This window comes from Bos mutus, chromosome 7 (genome assembly GCF_027580195.1).
Source record: "Bos mutus isolate GX-2022 chromosome 7, NWIPB_WYAK_1.1, whole genome shotgun sequence".
Classification (NCBI taxonomy): Eukaryota; Metazoa; Chordata; class Mammalia; order Artiodactyla; family Bovidae; genus Bos; species Bos mutus.
The window spans coordinates 55,033,970-55,060,620 of record NC_091623.1 but is presented as its reverse complement, the minus strand read 5'-3'; the positions used below and the strand labels follow the sequence as shown (position 1 = coordinate 55,060,620).

The 26,651-nt window shown below is 52.6% G+C and overlaps 2 protein-coding genes and 1 long non-coding RNA gene across 4 annotated transcripts; 2 read left to right on the top strand and 1 right to left on the bottom strand.

Annotated features, from left to right (window-relative positions):
* Positions 1-92: 92 nt before the first annotated feature.
* On the top strand, positions 93-9,693 carry KRI1 (KRI1 homolog). 2 transcript variants are annotated; one of them, XM_070373657.1, is made up of 19 exons: positions 93-208; positions 325-398; positions 1,004-1,109; positions 1,793-1,898; positions 2,535-2,589; positions 2,678-2,724; positions 3,043-3,139; positions 3,231-3,308; positions 3,750-3,886; positions 4,908-5,034; positions 5,137-5,232; positions 5,322-5,492; positions 6,319-6,394; positions 6,483-6,571; positions 6,652-6,778; positions 6,863-6,993; positions 7,918-7,982; positions 8,098-8,196; positions 8,823-9,693. In XM_070373657.1, exons 1-19 carry the CDS (start codon positions 115-117, stop codon positions 9,160-9,162), a joined length of 2,115 nt encoding a protein of 704 aa, XP_070229758.1. In that variant the 5' UTR covers positions 93-114; the 3' UTR covers positions 9,163-9,693. The 2 variants fall into 2 exon arrangements, with proteins under 2 accessions (XP_070229758.1, XP_005890859.2); XM_005890797.3 differs by having other exon boundaries at positions 2,675-2,724.
* Positions 9,353-18,050, bottom strand: ATG4D (autophagy related 4D cysteine peptidase). The gene is made up of 10 exons (XM_005911815.2): positions 17,436-18,050; positions 16,525-16,608; positions 16,272-16,445; positions 15,370-15,643; positions 15,230-15,294; positions 12,386-12,516; positions 11,014-11,092; positions 10,855-10,931; positions 10,654-10,773; positions 9,353-9,894 (listed from the first exon to the last, which is right to left on the bottom strand). The coding sequence occupies exons 1-10, from the start codon at positions 17,665-17,667 to the stop codon at positions 9,712-9,714; spliced, it is 1,419 nt and encodes a 472-aa protein (XP_005911877.2). The 5' UTR covers positions 17,668-18,050; the 3' UTR covers positions 9,353-9,711.
* A 102-nt stretch (positions 18,051-18,152) lies between these two features.
* Positions 18,153-20,532, top strand: LOC138988627 (uncharacterized). The gene is made up of 2 exons (XR_011464901.1): positions 18,153-18,433; positions 20,184-20,532. It is a non-coding gene; the product is annotated as an uncharacterized lncRNA (long non-coding RNA).
* Positions 20,533-26,651: the final 6,119 nt, after the last annotated feature.

The following is a 26,651-nucleotide window of genomic DNA, read 5'->3' as shown; positions in this document are numbered from 1 at the left end:
AAGGTTACGTGCGGCCCAGGAGGCTCCGCCCCTATTTAAAGTAAACTGTGCGTAGCCCCACCTCCAGGGAGGCCGTGCTTTCCTGACGCGTGCGCAGTAGGTTGGAGAGCAGCCATGCCGGAGCCGCGCGGGTCGTCGCCCCTGCGAGTGAACGCGGCGTTCGCGGCGAGGTACGGCCGCTACCGTGAGCGAGAGGAGCTGCAGCGGCGTGAGTGCGGGGCGCATGCGTGTGGGGGGCCGGCGCGTGTCGGGCGGTCCGCAGGTGGGGTTTGATCTGGTCCTCCAGGCTCACCTGGGTGGGGGTCTCGCATCTTTGTCCCACAGTGAAAGATCGCTACGGGGACCGGCACAGCAGCAGCGACTCCAGCTCCGAGTCTGATTCCAGCGACGAGCACGTGGTGAGCTTCTTCGCCTCCGTCTTGGAGTTGCGGGAGATGTCCAAGAGCCCTGTCTCATCCTGGCCCGGACTTACAGGGGGCAGCTAACCTCCAACCCCATCGCGCCTTCATCCCTGACAGTCTAACCATTTCTCCCTGTCTGCCTCTGTTCCCAAAATGGGGCATCCCTCTGCCCCGTGGAGCACCCAGCTTTTCCCCACACCAGCCCTGATCTTCCCAGACTCACTGAGCCATCCAGCCCTTCCTCTCTGTTTTTCATATGCCTTCTCTGCCCACCTGCCCTGTATCATCCATCCCTTATTGATTCCAGGAAGCACCACCACCCCCTTGCCTGCTACCTTTTTTTGCTTCCTATTCTCTACTCATGTGTGGTCCACCCCCACGGGGTCCCCTCTCCCACCCATTTGACCCTCCCTTCCACTCAGATCCAGCCCTCCAGCCCTCCCCCCACCTGCCTCTACCCAGCTGGATTCTGCCATCTTCTAACCTGTACCCCTCCCTACACCCTAATTCCCACACCCTCTCAGCCCTCCTGCCCCTGTTGCTTACTGCCCCCATCAGAGCCCCCTTCTGAAATCTGTCCCCACCCCCTTTTTCTGCTCTAGGAATTTGACCCCCAGCAAGAGCGTGACTTTTATAGGACTCTCTCCTTGTTGAAGAAGAAGGACCCCCGCATTTATCAGAAAGATGCCACCTTCTATCAGCGAACAGGTCTGGGGCTGCTTCTCATGGGACCCTGGGTCCTCATGGCTTTAGAAGCTGTTGTGGCTATTTAATCTTTCCATGGTGGCTCAGAAAGTCAAGAGTCTGCCTGCAGTGCAGAAGACCTGGGTTCAATCCTTGGGTCAGGAAGATCCCCTGGAGAAGGGAATGGATACCCACTCCAGTATTATTGCCTGGGAAATCCCATGGACAGAGGAGTCTGGCAAGCTACAGTCCATAGGGTGCAGAGAGTTGGACACAACTGAGCAACTAACACTTTCACTTTTTTTTCATCTACAAGTCAGAACTGATTAGCAGAGGGACTTCCTTGGTCGTCCAGAGGTTAAGACTCTGCACTTCCATCCCTGGTGGGGCAACTAAGATCCCATATGCCACGCAGCACAGCCAAAAGAAAAAAAAACTGATTACTAATCAGCCAAGAGTGTCCAGGGTTATCAACTGTTGTCACTAATAATGGCTGTGTGTCTGGCACTGTTCTGAGTGTGAATTACTCACTGCGTGATCACCACCAGCTATTACCAGGTAGTAGCAAGTGTGATGCCTATTTGATAGCTGGGAACTGGTGGCGCGGGGATTTGAAACCTCCATCTGATTCTGGTCCAGCAGTTATTTGGGGGAGGAAGGGGGTTGTGGGTGTGGGTGATGACAGATGTCTTGTGGTGGCCCTGTAGCATCGTCCTCAGACAGTGAAGAGGAGCCAGCAGCTGAGAAGCGAAAGAAGGTGCAACCCATGTACCTGAAGGACTACGAGAGGAAGGTTATCCTGGAGAAAGGAGGGTGAGGAGACAGCCTAACTCCTCTGCTTCCACCTTCCCAGGGCAGGTGGACACATGGGGGACTTAGGGGTGGGGGTGGGAAGAAGCCAATGACCCACCAGAGTTGGGGGAACCTCAGAGAGCAGGAGGCTTGATGACCTGCCTGCATCCCACTGTCCCCACCCCCCAGCTGGTGCTCTGTTTTTGAATTTTTGTCTCTTTTAATCATTTTTATTTATTTATTAGTTTTTGGCTGTGCTGGGTCTTCATTGCTGCGGGGGCTTTGCTTTAGTTGCGGCAAGCAGGGGCCACGCTCTAGTTGTGGTGTGTGGGCTTATTGCTGAGGCTTCTCTTGTTGTGGAGCACGGGCTCTAGGGCATCTGGGCTTCAATAGTTTCAACATGTGGGCTCAGTAGTGGTTCCCAGGCTCTAGAGCATGTGCTCAATAATTGTGGCGTAAGGGCTCAGTTGCTCCAAGGCATGTGGGATCTTCCTGGATCAGGGATCGAACCTGTGTCTCCTCCTGCATTGGAAGGCAGATTCTTTACCACTGAGCCACCAGGGAGGCCCCAGCTGTTGCTCTTAAGAGCCCCCTACCCCACAGTGACAGACAGGCCCAGGGAAGTCTGTTCTGAAACCTTCATCCTTCTTTGCCCAGCAAATATGTCGATGAGGAGAATTCAGATGGGGAAACCTCCAATCAGAGACTCCAGGTGTGTGGGATGGAGGCTGGGTGGGAGGGTTCGGGGGCTAAGGGGCCCATGGCAGGGTCTGAGGCCCCTGTCACTCTCTCTGCAGCAGAGCTCGTCGAAGAGTTACGTGGAAGAACAGAAACAGCTGAAGGAAAGGTGAGCCCTGGAGCCGGCTGAGCTGCCAAGTGGAAAAGAGTTGAGGCTCTGAGGTTGGCGGGCCCAGGTTCAAATACAGCTCTGTCACTTAATGTGCCCACTTAATGGGCACTTGTGTGCCCTTGGGCCTGTCATTTTCTGTTCTCTGGGCCTCAGTTTCTGTATCTGTGAAATGGGGTTGATCATGGGCTGTATGTCACAGCACTGCTCTGGGCTGGTCAGGAGGAGCTCAGGGCTTATTAGTAGATAGGGCTCATCTTTGGATCAGTGGGCAGGGCCAGTGCACCCATCCTGAGGCTTGTTTTCTTGCTTGGGCAGCTTCCGGGCGTTTGTGGAGGACAGTGAGGATGAAGACAGCACTGAGGAAGGTGGCTCCGGGTTGCTGCAGAAACGTGCTAAAAGCAAAGAGGAGAAGGTAGGTGCCGGGTCCCAGTGGGACGGAGGGTGGTGGCGGAGAGGGGGCACCAGGAGTGTCCGGCAGATCCTCATCGCTGGCCATCCCTCAGGCCCAGGAGGATGCTGACTACATTGAGTGGCTGAAGGGGCAGAAGGAGATTCAGAACCCTGACACCCTGAAAGAACTGGTGAGTGAGTTCGCATCCGTGGCTACTGACCCCCTAAGCTTCCCGGTCTGCCTCCATCCAGCCTTTTCCTGGAAGCTCACCCTTGAGTGGCCAGCCAGGAGCACTTCGTCTGTTCCTTTTTTTTCCCTTGCACCATGCGGCCTTTGGGATCTTAAGTTCCCCAACCAGGGATCGAACCCGTGCCCCCTACAGTGGAATCGTGGAGTCTTGACCACTGGACCCCCAGAGGAGTCCCCAGGAGCACATCCTTTGAGGATGGGGGCCCCGCATCTCTGGGCCTCAGCTTCTATAACATGGGGATTATGGCACTTACTTCATAGACTGGCCGTGAAGCTGCAGTCACTTACATCCACTGGCTGCCCACAATCCACGCCCCACCCTCCTGCTTCGCTGACCCTGAGTCCCTGACCTGGGTCTTATCACACAACCCTTCACCCCTAGACTCACCTCAGGGAATTCTGGAACAACCCAGAGCTGGACGAGGGGGAGCGCTTCCTGCGAGATTACATCCTCAATAAACGCTATGAGGAAGAAGGGGAGGAGGAAGACGAGGAGGAGGAAGACGAAGAGGAGGAAAGGTGAGGGCCCCTGTCCCCCAGGGGCCTGGAGGCAGCACTGGCCAGAAAGGAAAAGGCGCTGGGTGTTCACTTTATCACACAGGCGGTGACAGAATCTGGAGGAGGAAACGGCACCCACTCCAGTGTTCTTGCCTGGAGAATCCCAGGGACGGAGCCTTGTGGGCTGCCGTCTGTGGGGTTGCACAGAGTCGGACACGACTGAAGCGACTTAGCAGCAGCAGCAGCAGTAACAGAATTAGGGACTTCCCTGGTGGCTCAGTGGTAAAGAATCCGCCTGCCAGTGCAGGACACACTTCCTTGGGTCGGGAAGATCGCCTAGGGTGCTGGAGAAGACTCTTGAGAGTCTCTTGGACAGCAAGGAGATCAAAGCAGTCAATCCTAAAGGAAATCAACCCTGAATATTCACTGGAAGGACTGATGCTGAAGGTGAAACTCCAGTACTTTGCCCACCTGATGTGAAGAGCCAACTCATTGGAAAAGACCCTGATGGTTGGAAAGATTGAAGGCAGGAGGAGAAGGGGATGACAGAGGAAGAGATGGTTGAATGACATCACTAACTCAATGGACATAAATTTGAGCAAACTCCAGGAGACAGTGGAGGACAGAGGAGCCTGGCTTTGTGACCATGAGGTCGCAAAGAATCAGACACAGCTTAGCAACTGAACACCAACAGCTGAGTTAGCCCTTTTTTGGGGGCTGCACCACACGGTATGCAGGATCTTAGTTTCCTGACCAGGGGTTGAACCTGTGCCCCCTTGCACTGGAAGCGCAGGCCTTAACCACTGGACCACCAGGGAAGTCCCCAGAATTGGCCTCTCTTGAGGGAGACCCAGAGTGTGGGCTCTGAAGCCAGGGGGCCCTGCTCTTGGACTTCCATGCCTCGGTTTCCCCATCAGTAAAATGGGGTAACAGTGGCTCCCTAGCAGAGCGTTCTTGTGAGGATTAAATGTGTGAACACTCTGGTACATAGGCGTGCAGGAGCTCTGCTGACCCCCCAGCCCCACTCCATCTCATCCCTCAGGGTCCCTGGTCCCCCGGTCCAGCTGGCTGTGGACGATTCCTCAGACGAGGGCGAACTGTTTCTGAAGAAGCAGGAGGACTTTGAGCTCAAATACAACTTCCGCTTTGAGGAGCCAGACTCTGCCTCGGTGGGTAGCCGGGCCGGGGGCTGGGGGCTGGGGGCTGGGGAGGACCTGGCTAGAGGGTCCCAGGCCAGGGAAGGAACCCAGAATCATCTCTGGTGCCCACAGGTCAAGACCTACCCTCGGAGCATCGCCTCCTCCGTGCGCCGAAAGGACGAGCGCAGGAAGGAGAAGAGGGAGGAGACACGGGAGCGGAAGAAGAGGGTGAGTGGCTCTCAGGGTGGCCTTTGGGGGGACGTGCAGCCTGCAGGGATTGGGGGGGTTGCTGACATCCTCTGACCTGCCGCCTGCAGGAGAAAGCGAGGAAGCAGGAGGAACTCAAGCAGCTGAAGAACCTGAAGAGGAAGGAGATCCTGGCCAAGCTGGAGAGGCTGCGGCAGGTCACGGGCAACGAGACGCTGGGCTTTGAAGAGCAGGACCTGGAGGATGACTTCGACCCTGCCCGGCACGACCAGCTCATGCAGGTGCATCCCCAGAGCCCCAGCCTGGCTGTGCAGCTGAGTGCTCCGAGTGTGGCTCTGGAGCAAGCAGTCCTTTTCTGGCTCAGAGAAGTGACCTGACCTCTCTAATCCTGTGTCTCTTGTCTGTAAAGTGGGTCCAAACTGCAGCATTTACCTCAGGGCTGTGAGAAATACTAAATGCTAATTAGCTTGGTAAATGCTCAAGGAACCATGGGCTGCTATATTTTCTTTAAACACATTTATTGAGCCATTAGTGTTGATTGTTGTATTGGGAGGGGGAACACAGGTTCAGTCCATGGAAACAGGCAGTGAGGCCTGGATGGGAGCCGCAGTGGGGACCCCGGGCACCAAAAAGTGGACCCAGACTCAGCCTGGGGGTTCATGGAAGGGAGAGTAAGGATGAGTAGATGGGCCAGGTGAAAAGTGGAGTGGGTAGGTGCTGTGTAGTTGAAGTTAAACCTTCACTTTCTAGGAGCTTCTTAATCCTGAGCTTCAGGTTCTGTGTTTGTTAGTAGTTTCTGTCTTCTGGGGTGCTTGTGAGAATGCAGTGAGACACAGCCCAGTGTTGGGCATGTAGTAGGTGTTTGTAAGTGGCACAGTTAGCAATATTTGCCTTTCCTAGCCAGTGGAACAGGGGGGCAGAGAGCGGGAGGGTCGATGGGGCAAGATGAGCCATGAAGTGGGGGTACAGGGACCTAGACACATAGGGTTCTCCCCACATCAGGAGCTGGGTCCTGGGGGGCGGTGCTGGGGAGCCACAGAAGGTGCAGGAGCACCAGTGTCTGGTGGGGAATGGGCTCTGCTGACCCTCCCGGCCCTGACCCTGTAGAAGTGCTTCGGGGACGAGTACTATGGCGCCATGGAGGAGGAGAAGCCGCAGTTTGAGGAAGAAGAAGGGCTGGAAGGTGAGGTCACTTGGGGTACCGGGCTGGGGGTGGGGGTGCTTGGCCTACTGATCCCCTGTTCACCCCCTGCCTGTCTGGCCTGAACCAGACGACTGGAACTGGGACACGTGGGCTGGGCCGGAGCAAGGTGGAGCTTGGAGCCAACAGGAGCCACACTGCGAGGACCCCGACTTCAATGTAAGTGCCCTGGGCATGGGAACCTGCGGGGGGGCGCCTCAGAGGGTCCCCTGGCAGGCCTGACCTATGTGTCCTGGCAGATGGACGCCGACTATGACCCCAGCCAGCCCCGGAAGAAGCAGCGAGAGGCCCCTTCGTTGGGCAAGAAGAAGCGGAAGTCGCCCTTCGCCACGGCTGTGGGACAGGAGAAGCCTGTGTTTGACCCCGGTGAGGCCCAGGCGGGTGCCGGTGGGTGGGCAGGGGCTCGCTGGGCCCAGCACACCCCGACAGCCTGGCTCTGTCCCCACTTAGGGGACAAGACATTCGAGGAGTACCTGGATGAGTATTACCGGCTGGACTACGAGGACATCATTGATGACCTGCCGTGTCGCTTCAAGTACCGCACGGTGGTGCCCTGCGACTTTGGACTAAGCACTGAGGAGGTGGGACCCCGGGGTACCCCAGAAGCAAGCGGGGATGCCCAGAACTGGGCATGCTGTGACACAGCCTATTTATTTCTTTATCTCCAAAACACCAGGACCAACAGTGCTAATGATAATACTAGTAATATCGCCTGCCACAAAGGTTTCTGTGAGGCAGGGGCTCAAACAGTGCTGTCCACAGGAAGCCCCAGTAAATATCAGTTTTAATTCTGTATATTGGCAGCAGCGTGGCCATTAAGACTTGGCACCAGTTGAAATCTTGACTGGGCTACTCACCAGCTGTATAACCTTGGACGTATGACTTAAGGCTCTGTAACTTGGTTTCCCCATCTGTAAAATGGGCCTTATAACAGCCCCACCTTATGACTGTGGATGTGAAACAAATGTGCTTTGAATGTCACTGTGCCCTAGCCATGATGGCTGTGGATGCTTGGCAGTAAAAATAGCCAATGATGATTGAGCTTATACCATCTGTATTCACTTCCTCATCCTGATAACCTTCCAGTAGGTTCTGAGAGGGTTGCCCAACTCATAAGTGAGGAGACTTAAGGTCTTAAGGTTGGGAACCTGGGTCTCATCTGTATTAGCAAAGCTGGTCATTGGCACGGAGACCCCTCCCCTGGTTTGAGTCTGCTGGGACCACCATATACCGGTCAGGGCCCAGATTGTAATCTGACATTAGCCATTTCCTGGCCATGTGACTTGGGGTAAGGATCCCCTTCTCTGGGCCTCAGTTTCCCCATCTGATGCCCCCAACAAAAAAACCTCCATTGGCCTCTGCAGAAATCAGTTCTTCCTCACCATCGGGACACTGCTGCCCGGTGGAACTAGCATTACCTTGCCTTGACCCATGAGCTGACTAAGGCTGAGAGTCAGGGCCCCCTGGGGCTCACTAGCAGGACCCCACCCTCCCTTCCCTTGCAGATCCTCGCTGCCGATGACAAGGAGCTGAATCGGTGGTGCTCCCTGAAGAAGACCTGCATGTACAGGTGATGGGGTGGGGCTGGGCTGGGTGCCCCGGGAGGAGGGGCAAGCAGGCTGGCAGGCAAGCATGGGCCCCATCGAGGCCACCCAGCAACAGACGTGTCCGCTGGGGGCCGGCAGGTCGGAGCAGGAAGAACTGCAGGACAAGAGGGTGTACAGCCAGAAGGCCCGGAACGTATGGAAAAAGCAGCAGATCTTCAAGTCACTCTGCCCAGAGGAGTGAGTATGGCTGGTGGAGAGGTGGGCTTCGGAGCCCTGTCAGGCCCAGGGTTTGAGTCATGCTTTGTCAGCTGTTTGTCACATGACCCTGGGGGTAGGGTTTCCTTTCCAATACCTGGGCATCAGGTCTTGGCTGGGCCATAGCTGTATGATGTTGGGCAAGTCATTTTCCCTCTCTGGGCCTGTTTCCTCATTTGCAAAATGGAGATACAGATGGCTCACTTCTTGCTGGGTTTTTCTTTTTTTGAAAATTACATAAATCGATTCATGTAAAGTGCTTAAAACAATAAATGCTGGATAGCTATTAGCTCTTGTTACTGTTACTATGCCTGTTATTTCCTGATTTATAAATCAGGAGTGCTCACAGAGCTGACATAAAGCTAAAATGAGTTAGTTTGTGTGAAGAGCTTAGTGTAGGCACAGGCTAAGTGATCAAGAGCATCTATCCACCCACTCCAGCTTCAGAGTAGAAAAATCCCAGTGTGGTATCAGACCCATGTTTGAGTGCAGGCAGGCCCCCAAATTGTTCTGGCCACTTCTCTGAGCTGCCCCTTTTCTCATCTATAAAAACCGGCCTATAAAAATTGTGACCGGCCTGGGCTGATTCATGACTTTTCCTCCTCCAGGGCAGAGATGCCCACGGAAGCCACAGGGAAGCCACAGAGAGACAGAGCTGGCTCATCAGGACAGCTGGTAGCACCTGATGGGGCCTGTGGCAAGCGGTCCCAGCCTGAGAGCACCCCAGCAGAGGAAGAGGCAGATCCTGTGACACCCACGGAGAAGCTGGCCCCCCAGAGGCGGAAGAGGGGCAAGAAGGCCCGTCTCCTGGGCCCCACAGTGACACTTGGGGGACGTGAGTTCAGCCGCCAGAGACTGCAGGCCTTTGGCCTCAACCCCAAACGGCTGCACTTCCGGCAGCTGGGCCGACAACGGAGGAAGCAGCAGGGGCCCAAGAGCAGCCACTGAGCTCAAGGGAGCCTGCAGGGGCCCCTTCCCTTCTTATCAACTGTATGGACCCTCGAATCTACCTGTAGGCTAGGGAGTCTTCCCATCTTAGAGATGTGGAAGCTGAGGCCTACTCAACAAGCTTCCCCAGATGACTCAGGAAACCTCCCCGCAAGCCACCCTCAAATGCTGGGCCCAGCAATAGCCAGAGTCAAGTCAAACGGCTTTATTAGCCCCCAGCAGCCACGGCCCCTCCTCCCTCCCACCAGCTCTTGGCAGGATAGGGGCTTTGTGACCGGTGAGGGGCATGGACGGTCCAGTGCAAACTACAGTACGGAGTCAGGCCCTGAGTGGGTGCCCGGGGGCCTCCCTCCCTGCCCCATGAAGAGGGCCCAGCTGGTGGGAGGCAGGTGTGCGGGCTCTGTTCCTGGCTGAACGGCCCCAGCCCGGAGGCTTCCTGGACTGGTCTCTCTCAGCTGCACTTGTCAGGGGGGAGTTCAAGCTCCCACACCTAACATGACATAAATTAAAAAATAAATAGGGTTGTGTCTTCTCCCTTATTCCCTCCCTTTATAAAAACACAAAGTCCTCAGAGCTTGGGCGTTTAGCCTTGAGGAGCCGGCCACTGCGAGGGAGCCGCAGTGTTTGCTGGGAGGGCGGGGAGCAGAGGTCATCCAGGCTGTGGTCCTGAGCGTGGCCCTCGACCAGGGTGAACATGGGGTATCGTTCTGTGGCTGAGGAGGAGCTGAGGACCTGTTGGGAGGAGAGCGAGCAGCTCAGTCCCGAAGCCATGGTAATTATCCAAGTAGATACAATTAACAGCCATACTTAACCAGGTGCTTCCTGAACTCAACTTCCACCCCTCCAGCGCAGTGACGCAGAGCAGCCAATCAGCACCGTCTGTGCTCTGGCTACAGTGATTGGCTCAGTAATGAGCATGTGACCTTGTGCAACCAATGAACCACAGCCCTGGGATTTTCTCTCTCTGCTAAGAACATGGGGCTCTTTCCACTGAACTAGATAGTGGGGGGCAGCTCCCCTGGTGGCTCAGCAATAAAGAATCCCAGGTTCCCTGGGTTGGGAAGTTCCCTGGAGAAGGAAATTGCAATCCTCTCCAGTATTCTTGCCTGGGAAATCCCATACACAGAGGAGCCTGGCAGGCTACAGTCCATGGGGTTGCAAAGAGTCAGACATGACTGAGGACATGCACACACCCAGAGAAGCTGGTGGTCATTTCTTGCTACCGTAAGGGTAAATCCCCGATAGAACAACAGAACCAAAGGACAAGGCAGGTCCTGCCACTTCAGCCTCTGGGGACCAGCTGTTCCCTTAAATTTTTCATTTCATGACGCTTTTTGCTAATCAGACCTAACCCAAGCTGAAAAACACTGTAGGGCTCCTGCAGGATAATAATCCTGACAACATGGCCAGGTCTGCTGGCCTCATGGCCTCTGTTCCTCTTCTGCTGTAGACCTGCCCTTGCCCCCCCGGCCCCCAGCACACCCGGCTCACCCTGGTCAGCTCTGAGCAGAGCGTCTCAAACTCCTTTCTGTCTCCAGCATAGAAACCCACGGTACAGCTCGGGTCCATCTTGGCAAAGGCCATCTTGCGGGGTGAGGTGCAGTGGAAGGACTGGGGTGGATAGACGAGGGAGGCTTAGCGGGTTCCCTCCACACGCCTCCAACCCCACCCTGGGGATCCCAGCTCGCTCACCTCCAGGGGGAAGTCGGCCTGGCTGACATCCACGGTGGGCTGGCAGTAGTGCGGGTCCAGGTAGAGCAGGAAGTCATCTGTGGGGAGGACATGTGAGGTGGGGGTGGCGGCGGAAAGGGGGGTGGGGGGATGCCACGGAGCAGCATGGTGTGGGCCTACCCTGGTAGCCGATGAAGTACAGCGAGTGGCGGGGCTTGCCGCCCATAATGCCCAGGCACAGCTCTGAACGAAGGAGCTCCTGCGGGAAGGAAAGGGGGTGGAGTGAGGGCCCAGAGCAGGTACTGTCAGGCACCCAAATGCCTCGCAAAACCCCAGAGCTTCTTTACTGGTGGCTCAGTGGTAAAGAGCCCGCTCACCAATGCAGGAGACATGGGCTGGATCCCTCCTCGGGGAAGACCACCCCCCATGCCACAGAGCAACTAAGCCCATACGCCACAACTACTGAGCCTGTGTTCTAGAGCCTGGGAGCTGCAACTGCTGAAGCCCGTGCCCTAGAGCCTGTGCTCCCCAACAAGAAGCCATTGCAATAACAAACCTGCACACCCCAACAAAGAGTAGCCCTGGCTCGCCACAACTAGAGAAAAACCTGTTCAGCAACAAAGACCCAGCACAGCCAAAAACAGATAAATAAAATCATTAAAAAAAAGACAAAGGCCCAATGTGTGCAAACCCAAGCCGGGGCCCTGGGGGGTGGCAGTGACCAAGATAGACAAAACCCTGTCCCCATGGAGCTTATGTTCTAGTGTGGGAGAAGGAAGAACAAGAGGAGTAAGATCTGTCATGTGTCAGAAGGTGGCAGCTCTCTGGAGAATAAAAAGAGGGAAGAAGGCTTTGCAGTGTTAAGCAGGGGGAGTCAGGAAAGACCTCACTGAGAGATGATGTTTCAGCAAACAGTTAAGGGAATTCAGAAATCGTTTTGGGAAAGAGCACGCCAAGTGATAGGAATGGAAAGTGCAAAGGCCCTGAGGCAGGTGTTTTCTGAGAACAGAAAAGAGGCCTGTGTGGCTGGGGCAGAGTGAAGTGAGGTGGAGAGTGTGGGCAGATGGTAGAGGGCCTTGTGGGCTGTGGGGAGATCGCTGGCCTTTGTTCTGAGTGTAAACACACTGCGGTCTTTGCAGCCTAGCTGTTCCTTCTGCCTGGACACCTACTCCCCTGGCTTCTCATCTGCTTCTGGCCAGAGAGGGGCTTTCCGAGGCTGGGCAGCCACCCCCACCTGCCCTTCACCATGTTAGTTTTGGTTCCTTTAGCGTGCGAGTTGCAATGCCACAGCTGTCAACTGGGTCCCACACCTACTGCCTGTCACTCCCCCACTAGAATGTCAGTTCCCAGAGGGCATGAACTGCTGCCTGTTCACCTTTGAGTCCTCAGTAGCTGAAAGGGCTTTTGGCACAAAACAGCTGCTTCATAACTACTGGATAATCCAACGAAGAGACAAAGGAAGCATAAACCCCTAACCCAAGCTGAAAATGTCTGCAGGGCTCCAGTGAGGGGGGCTGTACGGGGAGGCACGGGGGAGCCTGGCAGAACCTACCTTCACGCAGGGCACGTACACGGGGTTGAGAGTTTCTCCACCAAGCCGCACTGGTACCAGGATGACCACGGACTTCCATTCAGCCGTGGGGTCTGGCCGGGCCACCAGGCGTGCCACGTCCGCTTTGTATACTGCAAGGACAGGGCAGCAGGTCACGTTCTCGCCCGCCTTCCAAGTCTCATTGTATGAACCTCCATCCTTGGGGCCCAACCTCACCTGAGCAACCTCCCTGGATGACACTCCTGTTGCTGGCAGAAAAGCTTTCCAGCATTCCCCACCCTCCACCCCAAACTCCCTCAGACAATCCCAGGCACGCCAGGCAGGTATGGACACCTCCATTTCAGTTGCCTCAGAGGGCAACTGAGGTCCTGAGATTATGACAAGGAGTGTAAAGCCAAGAGGGAGGTGAAGAGCTTTCCCCACAGCCCAGAGTGCCTGCCCAAGCCCGGGCCTGACCAGTCTTCCCCTCCTCGGCACCTGGGTTTGCCGAGATGGAAATGGGAGCACCAAGCAGTTCGTCAGTCAGCTGGATGTCCCTGTGTGTCCCTCAAGTTTCATCCGCTGGTCTCTGCTTTCCTGTCATCTCCCTCGTGGCTATGTAACCCCTCCTGACTCCCAGAAAAGTACATTTAATCTTTCCTGGAGACAAGAGCTGCAATGGTCTGAATGTCTCAGTCATGTCCAACTATGTCCGAACCCATGGACAATAGCCTGCTAGGCTTCTCTGTCCACGGGGTTCTCCAGGCAAGAATACTGGAGTAGGTTGCCATGCCCTCCTCCAGGGGATCTTCCTCACCCAGGGATGGAACCCGCGTCTCCTAAACATCTCCTGCATTGGCAGGCAGGTTCTTTACCACTAGCACCACCTGGGAAGCACCCTCCCCCACCCCCATCCCCCATTTCATATGTTGAAATTCTAACCCCCACCCCCACCCCCGGAAGTGATGGAATGAGGAAGTGGGAGGTGATGAGGTCATGAGTGACATCACTGCCCCGGTAAAAGGGACCCCAGAGAGCATGCTTGCCCATTTTGCTGCCTGAAGATACAGAGAAACAAACCAGGAAGTAGGCCCCCAACAGACCCCCAAACAGCCAGTGCCTTGATCCTGGACTTCCCAGCCTCCAGAATTATAAAAGATAAAGACCTTGTTTACAAGCCACCCAGCCTGTGGGTGCTTTTTTTGTTTTGTTGGCTATGCTGTGTAGCTTGTGGCATCACAGTTCCCTAACCAGGGATCAAAACCAGGTCCCAGCAGTGAAAGCACCTAACCACCGGACCACCAGGGAATTCCCTGGCCTATGGTATTTTCGTTACACCAGCCCTAACAGGCTAAGAAACAGGCTCTCTGTGAAAAATTACACCTTGCCCCAAACATCTGTATTTTTTCATTAAAATGTATAGGATCTGTAGATTCCTTGATATCAATCCACAAAAGCTCCCTTTATAAACTGATTGGGAGGGCATAACAATGAGGGGGGTTTCCCTGATAGCTCAGTTGGTAAAGAATCCGCCTGCAATGCAGGAGAACCCAGTTCGATTCCTGAGTTGGGAAGATCCGCTGGAGATGGGATAGGCTATCCACTCCAGTATTCTCAGGCCTCCCTTGTGGCTCAGCTGGTAAAGAATCCGCCTGCAAAGCAGGAGACCTGGATTCGATCCCTGGGTTGGGAAGATCCCCTGGAGAAGGGAAAGGGTACCAACTCCAGTATTCTGGCGTAGAGAATCAGTCAAAGAGTCAGACACAACTGAGCAACTTTCACTCAATGAGAGCTAATATTCAGTGAATACTTACTATATGAGAAGCTCTGTTCTAAAAGTTCCTTTTTTTTTTAATTTAAAAATTTTATTTATTTTTGGTTGTGCTGGGTCTTCATTGCTGCTCTGGCTTTTCTCTGCCTGCAAAGAGCAGGGGCTACTCCCTAGTTGTGTGCACAGGTTTCTCATCGCCAGCGGCTTCTCTTGTTGTGGAGCACGGGCTCCAGAGTGAGGGCTTCAGTAGCTGTGACCCCTAGGCTCGATAGTTCTGGTTCTGGAGCACAGGCTCAGTAGTTGTGGCGCATGAGCTTAGTTGCTCTGTGGCATGTGGGATCTTCCTGGATCAGGGATCAAACCCATCTCTCCTGCATTGGCAGGCGGGTTCTTTAGCACACTGAGCCACCAGGGAAGCCCCTAAGAGTTATGTTTATCACTGACTCACTTAATCCTCATGAAAACCTTGTAAGGCAGAGGAGACCTGACTTTTGTATGCGTTAGTACTGTTTACAAAGTAAAAGTGAGTTGGGGACTTCCCTGGCAGTCCTGTGTAAGAATCTGCCTGCCGATGCAGACATAGGTTTGGTCCCTGGCCTGGGCAGATTCCACATACCGAGGGAACTAAGCCCATGCGCCACAACTACGTAATCTTGAGTGCCTGCAGCCTGTGCTCTGCAACAAGAGAAGCCACAGCAATGGGAACCCCATGCACCACTAGAGAGTAAGAGAGAGTAGCCCCTGCTCACCACAGCTAGAGAAAAGCCCACCCACAGCAACAATGAACCACTGCAGCCAAAAATAAATAGTCATTCTTTTTAAAAAAAGAGTGAGTTGGACCTGAGAGAGGAATTCCTTCTGTCCTTTATTCTATTACTCAGAGAAGCCCCTAAAGCCTCCTCTCCTGATTCCAGAGAGAATGAAGGGATGCTGAGCAGCGCCCCCGCTGCCCGGTGTGGGCCTCCAGTCCTTTCCAAGGGCCCCTCTGCTGCAGAACTTGTTTCAGCCTCTGAAGAAAGTGGGTCCTAATAGGCGGGTGAGGCAGTGACTGGCTCAGGGTGAGAACCCCGTGACCTCAGCCCCCAGTCCCTTACCTGTGCAGTCCTGAGAGACGTACACCACCAGGCGGGTGACCTCTGAGCAGCTCTCCACCGCTTTCCTGGGGATGGGAGGAAAGGCCTGAGTTCCCCGGGGGGCACCCAGGGGCTCCCGTGCCCCCTGCCGCGGCCCTCACCTGAGTATGTGTGCCACCAGAGACGGCCCATACCAGTCGCCTGCCTTCTTGCCTGAGCCCTGCCCCAGCTCCACCAGCCGGTGTAGGCCGAAGGGGGCCCGGGGGTGGTCAGCGAACCAGGACACGATCTGCCGGTGCCGGCGCTCCTGCTCCAGCTCAGGGGCCTGGGCCCAGCGCGGAGGCAGCCACCGCGCAGGCCCCCGGCGTCGGCTGGGAGAGCCCAACCCCGGCGGCTCGGAGGGGCCCAGGCCCGCGCCCTGGCACCACGTCCAGTCTGGTAGGGATGCAGCAAATAGTCAAATGGCGATGGCATGGGGGGTGGGGCAGTTCCCATGATTCACACACAACACTGATGCTCCATTAGAAACCTCGTGTTTAACTACACTCTTCACATTCCTTAAACTTAACTATTATTTTTTACATTTTGGCTGCACTGATGCCATGCGGGAGCTTAGTTCCCTGACCAGGGATTGAACCTAGCTCCCTGCAATGGAAGCACAGAGTCTTAACCCCTGGGCCACCAGGAGTGAGTGAAAGTCGCTCAGTCATCTCCAGCTGTTCACGACCCCATGGACTGGGGCCTGCTGGGCTCCTCTGTCCACAGAATTCTCCAGGCAAGAATACCAGAGTGCATAGCCAGTCCCTTCTCCAGGGGATCTTCCCAATCCGGGACCAAACCCACATCTCCCACTTTGCAGGTGGATTCTTTACCGTCATCTAAGCCACCAGAGAAGCCCCCTTAAACTTATTTTATAAACAACTCTCACTCCACCCCCAAATTTAACTTTACACACAATTCTAACAGGCCTTGAAATTCTTGGTTTACAAACCATTGTTAACACTGCTGACCTGGGGTTGGCGCTCTACTCCTACTGTGCCCGTCCCCCTCCACCACCGCTCACCTCTGGGCAGGAAATGAAGCAGAAGGCCCTGAGCCAGCATCATCTGCCCACTTCGTAACATGCACCCCCAGCCACAGTCTGAGGTCAGGCTGCCTCCCGCAAGGGGTGGGAAGTCCCGGCGGTATGTGAGCCATAGGCGAGATACAAAGTCCCGCTGGAAACGCTGGATGTCACCTGCAAGAGCAGGCTTGTTAGCCACCAGAAACACCCCTTTGGGGCCTCCTCCAACCCTAGTCAGGGGCCACCAGCTCACCCTCGCCCTCGAAGCGGTAGCGGCGGCCACAGAGATGGACACTGGAGATCTTGCTAAAGCTGGTCCGGCTTTTGACTGCCCAACCTGGGGAGACACAGGGCAGCCCCCAGCAAGATGAAGCACTTGCTTGGCAGACACACACCCTAACAGGACAGCAACAGCGCTTACGTGCCCCCACGTGTGACACGGGGACTCTCCTAGTTCTTATGTCAGGGTAGGCTCTTGGGGCATCCATGCTACATTCCTCTCAGATGGAGGCGGGGCCCCTGGTAACAGCCACATGTGCTGCCTGTGCATGCTCAGTCATGTACAACACTATACCACCCCAGCTGTATATACAGTGTATGGACAACACTATACCACCACAGTTATGGACTGTAACCTGCCAGGCTCCTCTGTCCATGGGATTCTCCAGGCAAGAACATGGAAGTGGATTGCCTGTTTCCTCCTCCAGGGGATCTTCCCCACCGAGGGAGTGAACCAATGTCCCTTGAGTCTCCTGCACTGGCAGGCAGATTCTTTACCAACTGCGGCACCTGGGAAGCCACACGCATGTCTGCTACTAATTTCAGGATGAATCAAAGCAGGTCTGATTATTGTACCCATTTTACAGAGGAGGAAAATGGAGGCACAGGGAAACAAAAAACCCTTGTCCTAGGTCACACTGAGGAGTCGACTGAGACTTGAAAACACATTCCCCTTTGGACCTGCCAGCCAGCGGCCCGCCCTGGGCTGGGCAGGGCGGGAGACGACCCACAGGTGACTCACAGGAGGGGAACAAAGGGTGGAATACTTGGCAACGGCAGGGTCCTGGCTCTCCTAGACTCCCACCGACTTCCTAGCCCTGCCCGCCTGAACTTCAGCTCGCTCTCACGTCAGAATCGAAGCCCCGGGCCCCGCCCCCTCCTCACCGTACTTGACGTTGTTCCAAGCGGTCAGGAACTTCGCCTTAAACTTGTCCACTTCGTCCGGCTCTCCGGGGCCGGTCCCGGGCGATGCAAGAGCGGGGCCGCTAGCTCCGGAGGGCCCCAGGCCGTGGGGGTCCGGGGTTCGGGGTCCCCGCGGCCTGCGGCCCTCCGGGCGGCGCGCGTCCTCCGGACTCCCGCTCCGGTACTGAGCGGCGGCCGGCGACACGGAGTTCATGGGCGCGCCGGGAGGGCGGACCGAGGGCCCCGGGGGCCGCGTGCGAGCGCCCCAGAGGCCAGGACGCGGCCGGGACGCGGACGCCCAGGAAAGTGCTAGTGGGGCCCCGGCGCGGCGACCAGGCCCCGGGCCCGGTGCGGGACGCTATCGCCGCCGCCGCCGCCGCCATTTTAGCGGCCCTGGCCCCGGGAGGGAGGCGGGCGTGACACGGTCGGACGCCCCGCCCCGGCCCGGCCCGGCCCCCAGCCTGGGTCCCCGGCCCCGGTCCCGGGTGGCGGCGCTGGAGCCTCCTGACGCGGAGCCTCCCGGCAGCGCCACGCGACCCTCACCGCCGCCCGCCTTATCGCAGCGCCCAGGCGCGACCGAGCCCCTGCAGCTACTTATCGGAGGCCCCAGAGCCGGGATGCCCCGCCCTGGTCCCGCCCCGCCCCCCGGTTTCGACCCCGCCCCTGCCCGGCCCCGGCCCCGCCTCCTCCAGGCGCTGAGGGACTGACTACCCCCTGCCCGCGAGGCGGGGCCCCTTATGCCGTTTGCACCTGCCCGCATCCCCCGAGGGATCAGAGCGCCCCTCCGAGAGCTGCGCACCCAGGACCCGCCTCCACCGGGGCCCCAATCTGTGCGTGACACCAATTCACCAAAATCCCCCTTCAAGCCACATCTCTACGTGCTTCAGTTTCCCCAGGAGCAAAAAGGCACTCGAAAATACAACACAAATGAATCTTCCTAATTTTACTGAGGGAAAGACGCCAGACCAAAAATTTAAAAAGTATGTACTCTATGGTTCTATTTAAACTCTAGAAAATGCAACCTCATCTATAGTGGTTGCCTGGGGGTTGGGTGCGGAGACGTGGGAGGGAGGGATTAAAAAAAAGAACTAGGATTTGTTTAGTATTAATATCTTGGTTATGGTGATTGCTTCCAGCTCAACGGATTGTGCACGTTAAAAGTGTGTGGTTTGTTATGTGTCACTTATACTCAATAAAACTGCAATAAATGTTTTCAATGCATCTAACTCAGAGGAACGTTTGGAAGACAGCTGAGTTCATCTCTCTAAAGCGCTTAGCGTGGCATTTGAGGCACAGTTAGGGCTCAGCGAAAGCCAGTCGTGACCTCCCAGGCAGAATGAGTGTAGTGACCCTGGAAACCACAGAGAGGGTGGCCTCTAGTGGCCAGCTCAAGGGCTGTGTCCCCAGCCAGCTGAAGGAAGTTGGATGAAGGATCTGGACAAGGCTGTGTGATGTGAAGACCTGCCTCCTTTCTCAAATTCAATAGGTACCATCCCACCTCAGGACCTTTGCACCTGCTGTTGCCTCTGCCTACACCTCTGTTCCCTGAGATGTCTGCATGGCTCTCTCTCAGCCTCCTTCAGGATTTTATTCATATCTCATAACTGCAGTGTGACCATCTTCAAAATTCCACCCCATCCCTGCCCTTGGGACCCTTCTCCCTTCCTGCTACATATATATATATATATATATATATATATATATATATATATATTTTCCCAGAGCAGTTATCATAAACTGATTGTCTGAGTAAGCTGGGGCTGCTATAATAAATAGGGCAGCCTGGGCGGATTATGTAACAGACATTTCTTTCTTTTTAAAAAATTTTTAGACATTTATTTATTAATGGTTGCACTGGGTCTTCATTGCTGCTTCTCAGTGCAGTAGCTTCTCTTGTTGCAGAGCACAGACTCTAGGCCCAAGGGCTTAATGGGCTTCAGTAGTTGCAGCATGCAGGCTCTCAGTAGTTGTGGCCCACGGGCTTAGTTGCTCCATGGCATGTGGGCTCTCCCTGGACCAGTGGTAGAACTCCTGTCCCCTGCATTGGCAGGCAGATTCATATCCACTGGACCACCAGGGAATTCCCAGCCGTTTATTTCACATAATTCTGGATGGTGGAAGTCCAAGATCAGGGTGCCAGCACTGCAGGGGTCTTGGTGAAGTCCCTGTTCCTGGTTACGTCCTCACATGGCCTTTCCTTGGTGCATTGCACACAGAAAGAAATACCTTGTTTCTCTTCCTCTTCATAAGGGCATTAATCTAATTATGGGGGCTGTACCCTCAAATCCTCATCTAACCCCAATCAATTCCCAAAGGCCCCACCTCCTAATAACTTCACATAAGGAAGTTGGATTTCAAAATATGAATTTGGGAGGGGGGACACAAACTTTCAGACCAAAGCACTGATCTTCTATTTATATATAATTCATATTAAGTTATATCCACTGTCCCTACCACACCACGAGGGAAGACATCTCTGTCCATCTTGGTCACTGCTGACTCCTCAACACTCAACATGGGCCTGGCTTACATAGGTGCTCAAGCAACTTGTGGAATGCAAGGAGAGTTTATAGCCTCTTGGGGGCAGACTGACTGGGGTGGCCACAGGTGACCCCCTTCTGTTTGATTTCCTCCCTGGACCCCCTTCCACCACGGCCACCACTGTTGATGGAAACTGCCCACCTTGGCCAGGCAGGATGATAACCACTTGCATGCATGGTCTCACAACAGGAAATTCCAATAAAGACTACAACGCTGCCGGCAAAACTAACCAGGAGAATTCCGGAGGAGCCAAAAGGAGGGAGGAGATGCCAGTCCATCATATGTCCTACCAACCTCCGATGATCCTTTGCGCTAAAGTCCCTCTTGACTGAGAGATTCAAACCACCAGGAAGGACCCTGAGTCAGATCAAATACAGGCCAAGCAAGATGACTGGCCAGAGACAACTCGGAAACTAACCCCATCACCATAAAACGTGAGACTTCGAGCCATGTGGTAGAGCACTTCTCCTGGGTTCCCTTACCCTGCTGCTCTCTGCCTGGGTGCGCCTTGCCAATAAAGTCTTCTACTTTGTCACCACATGTGTCTCCTCAGACAATTCATTTCCAAGTGTTAGACAAGAGCCCATTCTTGGGCCCTGGAAGGGGTCCCCCTTCCTGCAACAGTTTCTGCCTGGAGGAGGGCAGTGATTTACTGTGACCCTCAATTCCTTCCCGTTACCCCCATTTCATGCAAGTATAGCCACAACCTCAGCTGTCCACCTGGTGTCTGTCCCCACCCAGCATCCAGTTGCCACTTGTATCCCCCCTTGGAGGTCCTCCAGGCTCCCCAGGTTTGGTGCACCCTTAATTGATCCTGTCTTTCACCACCACTGGCTTTTCCTTCCATGCCCTTGGCTCCCCCATACCCAGGCTTCATTGTCTCCCTTCCCGGGATCTCTCAGTCCACCTACTAATCTGTCCGTAATTGTCCTCATGTCCCCATAGGGGCATAGGCTGCAACCAGGTGTCTTAAACAGATGATCTTGCTTCTCTGTACCTCAGTTTCTTCATCTGCCAAATGGGGTAGTAATTGTTCCTACTTCCTAGGGCTTCGGAGAAGAATGAAATTAACATGCAAAATACTTAAAACACAGCAACTACCACTTTACTGTGAATTGTTACTGCTGTTGTCATTCTTACTCCCACCACTGCCCTCTGAGGTCCGGCCCCCACCACCACTGTTGTGTCCTTCTTGGCCTCCTGCATGCCATCGTTGACCCTTCAAAACCACACAACAGTTGGAAAAAACTCTTTTTAAATATTTCTTTATTTATTTGGCTGCACTGGGTCTCAGTTGTGGCATGCAGGATCTTTAATCTTTGTTGTATCATGTGGGAGTTTTAGTCATGGCAAGCAGGTTTGTTTCATTTATTATTATTGATAGTTGTGGCACGTGAGGTCTTTAGTTGCGGCATATGGAATCTAGTTCCCAGGTTATCAGACCCTGGGTCCCCTGCATAGGGAGCTCAGAGTCTTAGCCATTGGACTACCAGCGAAGTCCTAGGAACATGCCTATATATAAAATTATTTTCCTGAACAATTTCCACCACACACACAAAAATCTAGAGCAGCATTGTTCAACAGAAACATGAAGTACATTTTTCAATATTCTAGTAGCCATGTAAAAAGAAATGTGGATAATTGGATTAAAAAGTGGGCATGTGGGACTTCCCTGGTGATCTAGTGGTTAAGAATCTGCCTAGCCATTCAGGGGACACAGGTCTGATCCTGGTTGAGCATTTAAGTGGAGAAAGAAATGGCAACCTACTCCAGTATTCTTGCCTGGAGAGTCCCATGGACAGAGAAGCCCGGCAGGCTACAGTCCATAGGGTTGCAAAGAGTCGGGCAGGACTGAAGTGACACAGCAAGCATGCGTGCATGAGGAACTAAGACCCCCCATGCTGGGGCAACTGAGCCTGAGTGCGACAGCGAAAGATACTGTGTGAAGGAATGAAGATCCCGAAACTAAGACCCGCTGCTGCTGACAAGTGCTCAGTCACGTCCAATTCTTGAGACCCCATGGACTGTAGCCCACCAGCCTCCTCTGTCCATGGGATTTCCCCGGCAAGAATACTGAAGTGGGTTGCCATTTCCTTCTCCAGGAAGACCCGCTACTGCTAAATTAAAAAAAAAAATTTTAAGTGGGCTTTAAGCAGACAGGGTAGAGATCCCTGGAGGAAAAGAACCAAATATACCTTTTTGACATAAGAAAAATGAAACTGAAAGTCATTCAGCCATGTCCTACTCTTTGCGACCCCAGAGACTGTAGCTCACCAGGCTCCCCTGTCCATGGGATTTCCCAAGGTAGGACACTGGAATGGGTAGCCATTCCCCTCTCCAGGGGATCTTCCCAACCCGGAATTGAACCCAAGTCTCCTGCATTACAGGCAGATTCTTTACTGTCTAACCCACCAGGGAAGCCCTTTGACATAAGAGAAGCCATTTATTTTTTCCCTGAGTCATTTTGTGATCTAAACCTGGCTACAAGCTTGCCCTTGATCAAGTCTCAGTAATTAATGATTGTAAGGGAAGGAAAGATAGAGAAACATACAACTGTTATCAGGCAAGAGAAGTAACAACAGTGAAGGTAATAAATTAGTTGTAAAGACTTCAGTTCTGTTTCAGTGGTAAGGATTAGCCTGAAGCACTTTTTGAAGCATTTTGTAAAATTCAAACCTCCCTCAAGCACTCAACCACCAGATTAACTAGACCCTAAGATCAAATTGCCAACATTCAGTGGATCATTGAAAAAGCAAGAGAGTTCCAGAAAAACATCTATTTCTGCTTTATGACTATGCCAAAGCCTTTGACTGTGTGGATCACAATAAACTGTGGAAAATTCTTAAAGAGATGGGAACACCAGACACCTGACCTGCCTCTTGAGAAACCTGTATGCAGGTCAGGAAGCAACAGTTAGAACTGGACATGGAACAACAGACTGGTTCCAAATAGGAAAAGGAGTACGTCAAGGCTGTATATTGTCACCCTGCTTATTTAACTTCTATGCAGAGTACATCATGAGAAACGCTGAGCTGGAAGAAGCACAAGCTGGAATTAAGATTGCCGGGAGATGTATTAATAACCTCAAATATGCAGATGACACCACCCTTATGGCAGAAAGTGAAGAAGAACTAAAGAACCTCTTGATGAAAGTGAAAGAGGAGAGTGAAGAAGTTGGCTTAAAGCTCAACATTCAGAAAACAAAGATCATGGCATCTGGTCCCATCACTTCATGGCAAATAGATGGGGAAACAGTGGCAACAGTGGCTGACTTTATTTTTTGGGGGCTCCAAAATCACTGCAGATGGTGATTTTCATGGCTGTACCATGAAATTAAAAGATGCTTACTCCTTGGAAGGAAAGTTATGACCAACCTAGACAGCATATTAAAAAGCAGAGACATTACTTTGTCAACAAAGATCTGTCTAGTCAAGGCTATAGTTTTTCCAGTAGTCATGTATGGATGTGAGAGTTGGACTATAAAGAAAGCTGAGTGCCAAAGAACTGATGCTTTTGAACTGTGGTGTTGGAGAAGACTCTTGAGAGTCCCTTGGACTGCACAAAGATCCAACCAGTCCATCCTAAAGGACATCAGTCCTGGGTGTTCATTGGAAGGACTGATGTTGCAGCTGAAACTCCAATACTTTGGCCACCTGATGTGAAGAGCTGACTTATTTGAAAAGACCCTGATGTTGGGAAAGATTGAGGGCAGGAGGAGAAGGGGATGACAGAGGATGAGATTGGTTGGATGGCATCACCGACTCAATGGACATGAGTTTGGGTAAACTCCAGGAGTTGGTGATGGACAGGGAGGCCTGGCATGCTGCGGTTCATGGGGTTGCAAAGAGTAGGACACAACTGAACAACTGAACTGAACTGAAGGAATAATGATGTTGATCTTTTCTAATCCTCCTGATTTCAATTAACTAGAGCTTGGACTAGGCTTCCCTGATAGCTCAGTTGGTAAAGAATCCACCTGCAATGCAGGAGACTCCAGTTTGACTGCTAGGTCAGGAAGATCTGCTGGAGAAGGGATAGGCTACCCACTTCAGTACTCTGGCCTGGAGAATTCCATGGACTATATAGTCCATGGGTCTCAAAGAATCAGACACGACTGAGCGACTTTCACTTTCAAAGCTTGGACTCTGTTAACCTTTGTCCAAATTCTATGCTGAATTCTCCTTTGCTCAACCCGCTTCATGCATATGTACAAAATCTTAGCATAAAAGGTCCCCAATTTTGCTGCTTTGAGAAAGATCCCTGGTTGTGTCTTTGGGCTCGACACTCACCAAGAGGCAGGTTTTCCAGTAACAGGCAGAGGATCTGAATAGATAGTCTTCCGAAGAAGACATACGGATGGCTAACTGGTGTGTGAAAAGGTGCTTGGGCAACACTAATCATCAGAGAAATGCTTACCAAAACCACAATGAGATAGCACCTCATGCCTGTTAGAATGATGATTATCAAGAAGGCAAGAGATAACAAGTGTTGGTGAGAATGTGGAGAAAAGGAACCCTTCAGCCCTGTTGGTAGGAATGCAAATTAGTGGAGCCATTATGGAAAACTCTATGTCAGTTCCTCAAAAAAGTAAAAATAGGACTATCATGTGATCCAACTACTTCTGGATATTTATCTGAAAAAAATGATGTCGCTATCTCAAAAAGATACGCATACCCTCATGTTTATTACAGTATTACTTACAGTAGCCCGCATGTGGAAGCAGGCAACATAAATTCCCACCAATGGATGAATGGATAAAGAAAATGTGATATAGGGGAATTCCCTGGCAGTCCAGTGGTTAGAGCTTGGCACTTCCATTCCAGGGCATGGGTTTGATCCCTGGTTGGAGAACTAAGATCCCACAAGCCAAGAAGTATGGGGGAAAAGTTATATATATATGTATATATTAATATATAAATTTGACTGTATGGGTCATAACAAACTGTGGACAATTCTTAAAGAAATGGGACTACCAGACCATCTTACCTGCATCCTAAGGAATCTATGTGCAGGTCAAGAAGTAACAGTTAGAACTGAACATGGAACAGCAGACTGGTTCAGAACTGGGAAAGGAATCAAGCCTGTATATTGTCACCCTGCTTACTTAACTTATATACAGAGAACATCATTCGAAATGCTGAGCTAGATGAATCACAAGTTAGGAGAAACATTGCCAGGAGAAATACCAATAACCTCAGATATGCAGATGACATCACCCTTATGGCAGAATGCAAAGAGGAACTAAAGAAGAAGGTGAAAGAGGAGACTGAAAAAACTGTCTTAAAACTCAACATTCAAAAAATGAAGATCATGGCATCCGATCCAATCACTTCATGGTAATTGATGGGGAAACAACGGAAACAGTGACAGACTTTATTTTCTTGGGCTCCAAAATCGCTGCAGATGGTGACTGCAGCCATGAAATTAAAAGACGCTTACTCCTTGGAAGAAAAGCTGTGACAAGCCTAAAAAGCATATTAAAAAGCAGAGACATTACTTTACCAACAAAGGTCCATATAGTCAAAGCTATGGTTTTTCCAGTAGTCATGTATGGATGTGAGAGTTGGACCATAAAGAAAGCTGAGCACTGAAGAACTGCTGCTTTTGAACTGTGGTGCTGGAGGAGACTTTGAGAGTCCCTTGGACAGCAAGGAGATTAAACAAGTCAATCCTAAATGAAATTAACCTTGCATATTCACTGGAGGGACTGATGCTGAAGTTGAAGCTCCAAAACTTTGACCATCTGATGTGAAGAGCTGACTCATTGGAAACGATGATGGGAAAGATTGAAGGCAGGAGAAGGGGACAACAAAGGATGAGATGGTTGGATGGTACCACTGACTCAATGGACATGAGTTTGAGCAAACTCCAGGAGATGGTGAAAGACAGGAAAGTCTGGCGTGCTGCAGTCCATGGGATCACAAAGAGTCGGACACGACTGAGCGACTGAACAATAACAATATAAATATATTCATATATATAAATTTATATTGTGTAAATATACAGACAGAGAAAGATGCTGCAGAATCTTACTTATATGTGGAATCGTAAACAAACAAACAAACAAACTCAGATGCAGAGAACAGATAAGTGGTTGCCAGAGGCAATGAGTGGTGGATGAAATCAGTGAACAGAGTCAAAGGTACAAATTTTCAGTTGTAAGACAAATAAGTCAAAGGAATGTCATGTACAGCACGGTGATTATAGTTAATACTGTATTGTGTTTGAAAGTTGCTAAGAGAGTAGTTCTTAAAAATCTTCATCACAAGAAATAAAACTGAACTATATGTTGTGGTTTAGTTGCTAAGTCATGTCTGACTCTTGCAACCCCATGGGTTGTAGCCTGCCAGATTCCTCCATCCAGGGAATTCTCCAGGCAAGAATACTGGAGTGGGTTGCCATTTCCTTCTCCAGGGGATCTTCCTGGCCCAGGAATCGAACCCAGGTCTCCTGCATTACAGGCAGCTACAAGGGAAGCCCTTTATTAGAGTGGGCAGTTGTTCCTTTCCCCAAGGGGTCTTTGTAACCCAGGGATTGAATCCAGGTCTCCCACATTGCAGGCGGATTCTTTACTGTCTGAGCCACCAGGGAAGCCCAAGAATACTGGTGTGGGTAGCCTATCCCTTCACCAGAGGATCTTCCCGACCCAGGAATTGA

Excerpts from the sequence above, each read along its gene's own strand:
- KRI1 (XM_005890797.3), top strand. The coding sequence starts at position 115 with ATGCCGGAGCCGCGCGGGTCGTCGCCCCTGCGAGTGAACGCGGCGTTC. Across the intron at positions 1,110-1,792 it reads CACCTTCTATCAGCGAACAG|CATCGTCCTCAGACAGTGAA; the intron begins GTCTGGGGCTGC and ends GTGGCCCTGTAG. Across the intron at positions 3,887-4,907 it reads GAAGACGAAGAGGAGGAAAG|GGTCCCTGGTCCCCCGGTCC; the intron begins GTGAGGGCCCCT and ends CTCATCCCTCAG.
- ATG4D (XM_005911815.2), bottom strand. The coding sequence starts at position 17,667 with ATGAACTCCGTGTCGCCGGCCGCCGCTCAGTACCGGAGCGGGAGTCCG. Across the intron at positions 15,644-16,271 it reads GCTTCATTTCCTGCCCAGAG|ACTGGACGTGGTGCCAGGGC; the intron begins GTGAGCGGTGGT and ends CATCCCTACCAG. Across the intron at positions 15,295-15,369 it reads CTGGTGGCACACATACTCAG|GAAAGCGGTGGAGAGCTGCT; the intron begins GTGAGGGCCGCG and ends TCCCATCCCCAG.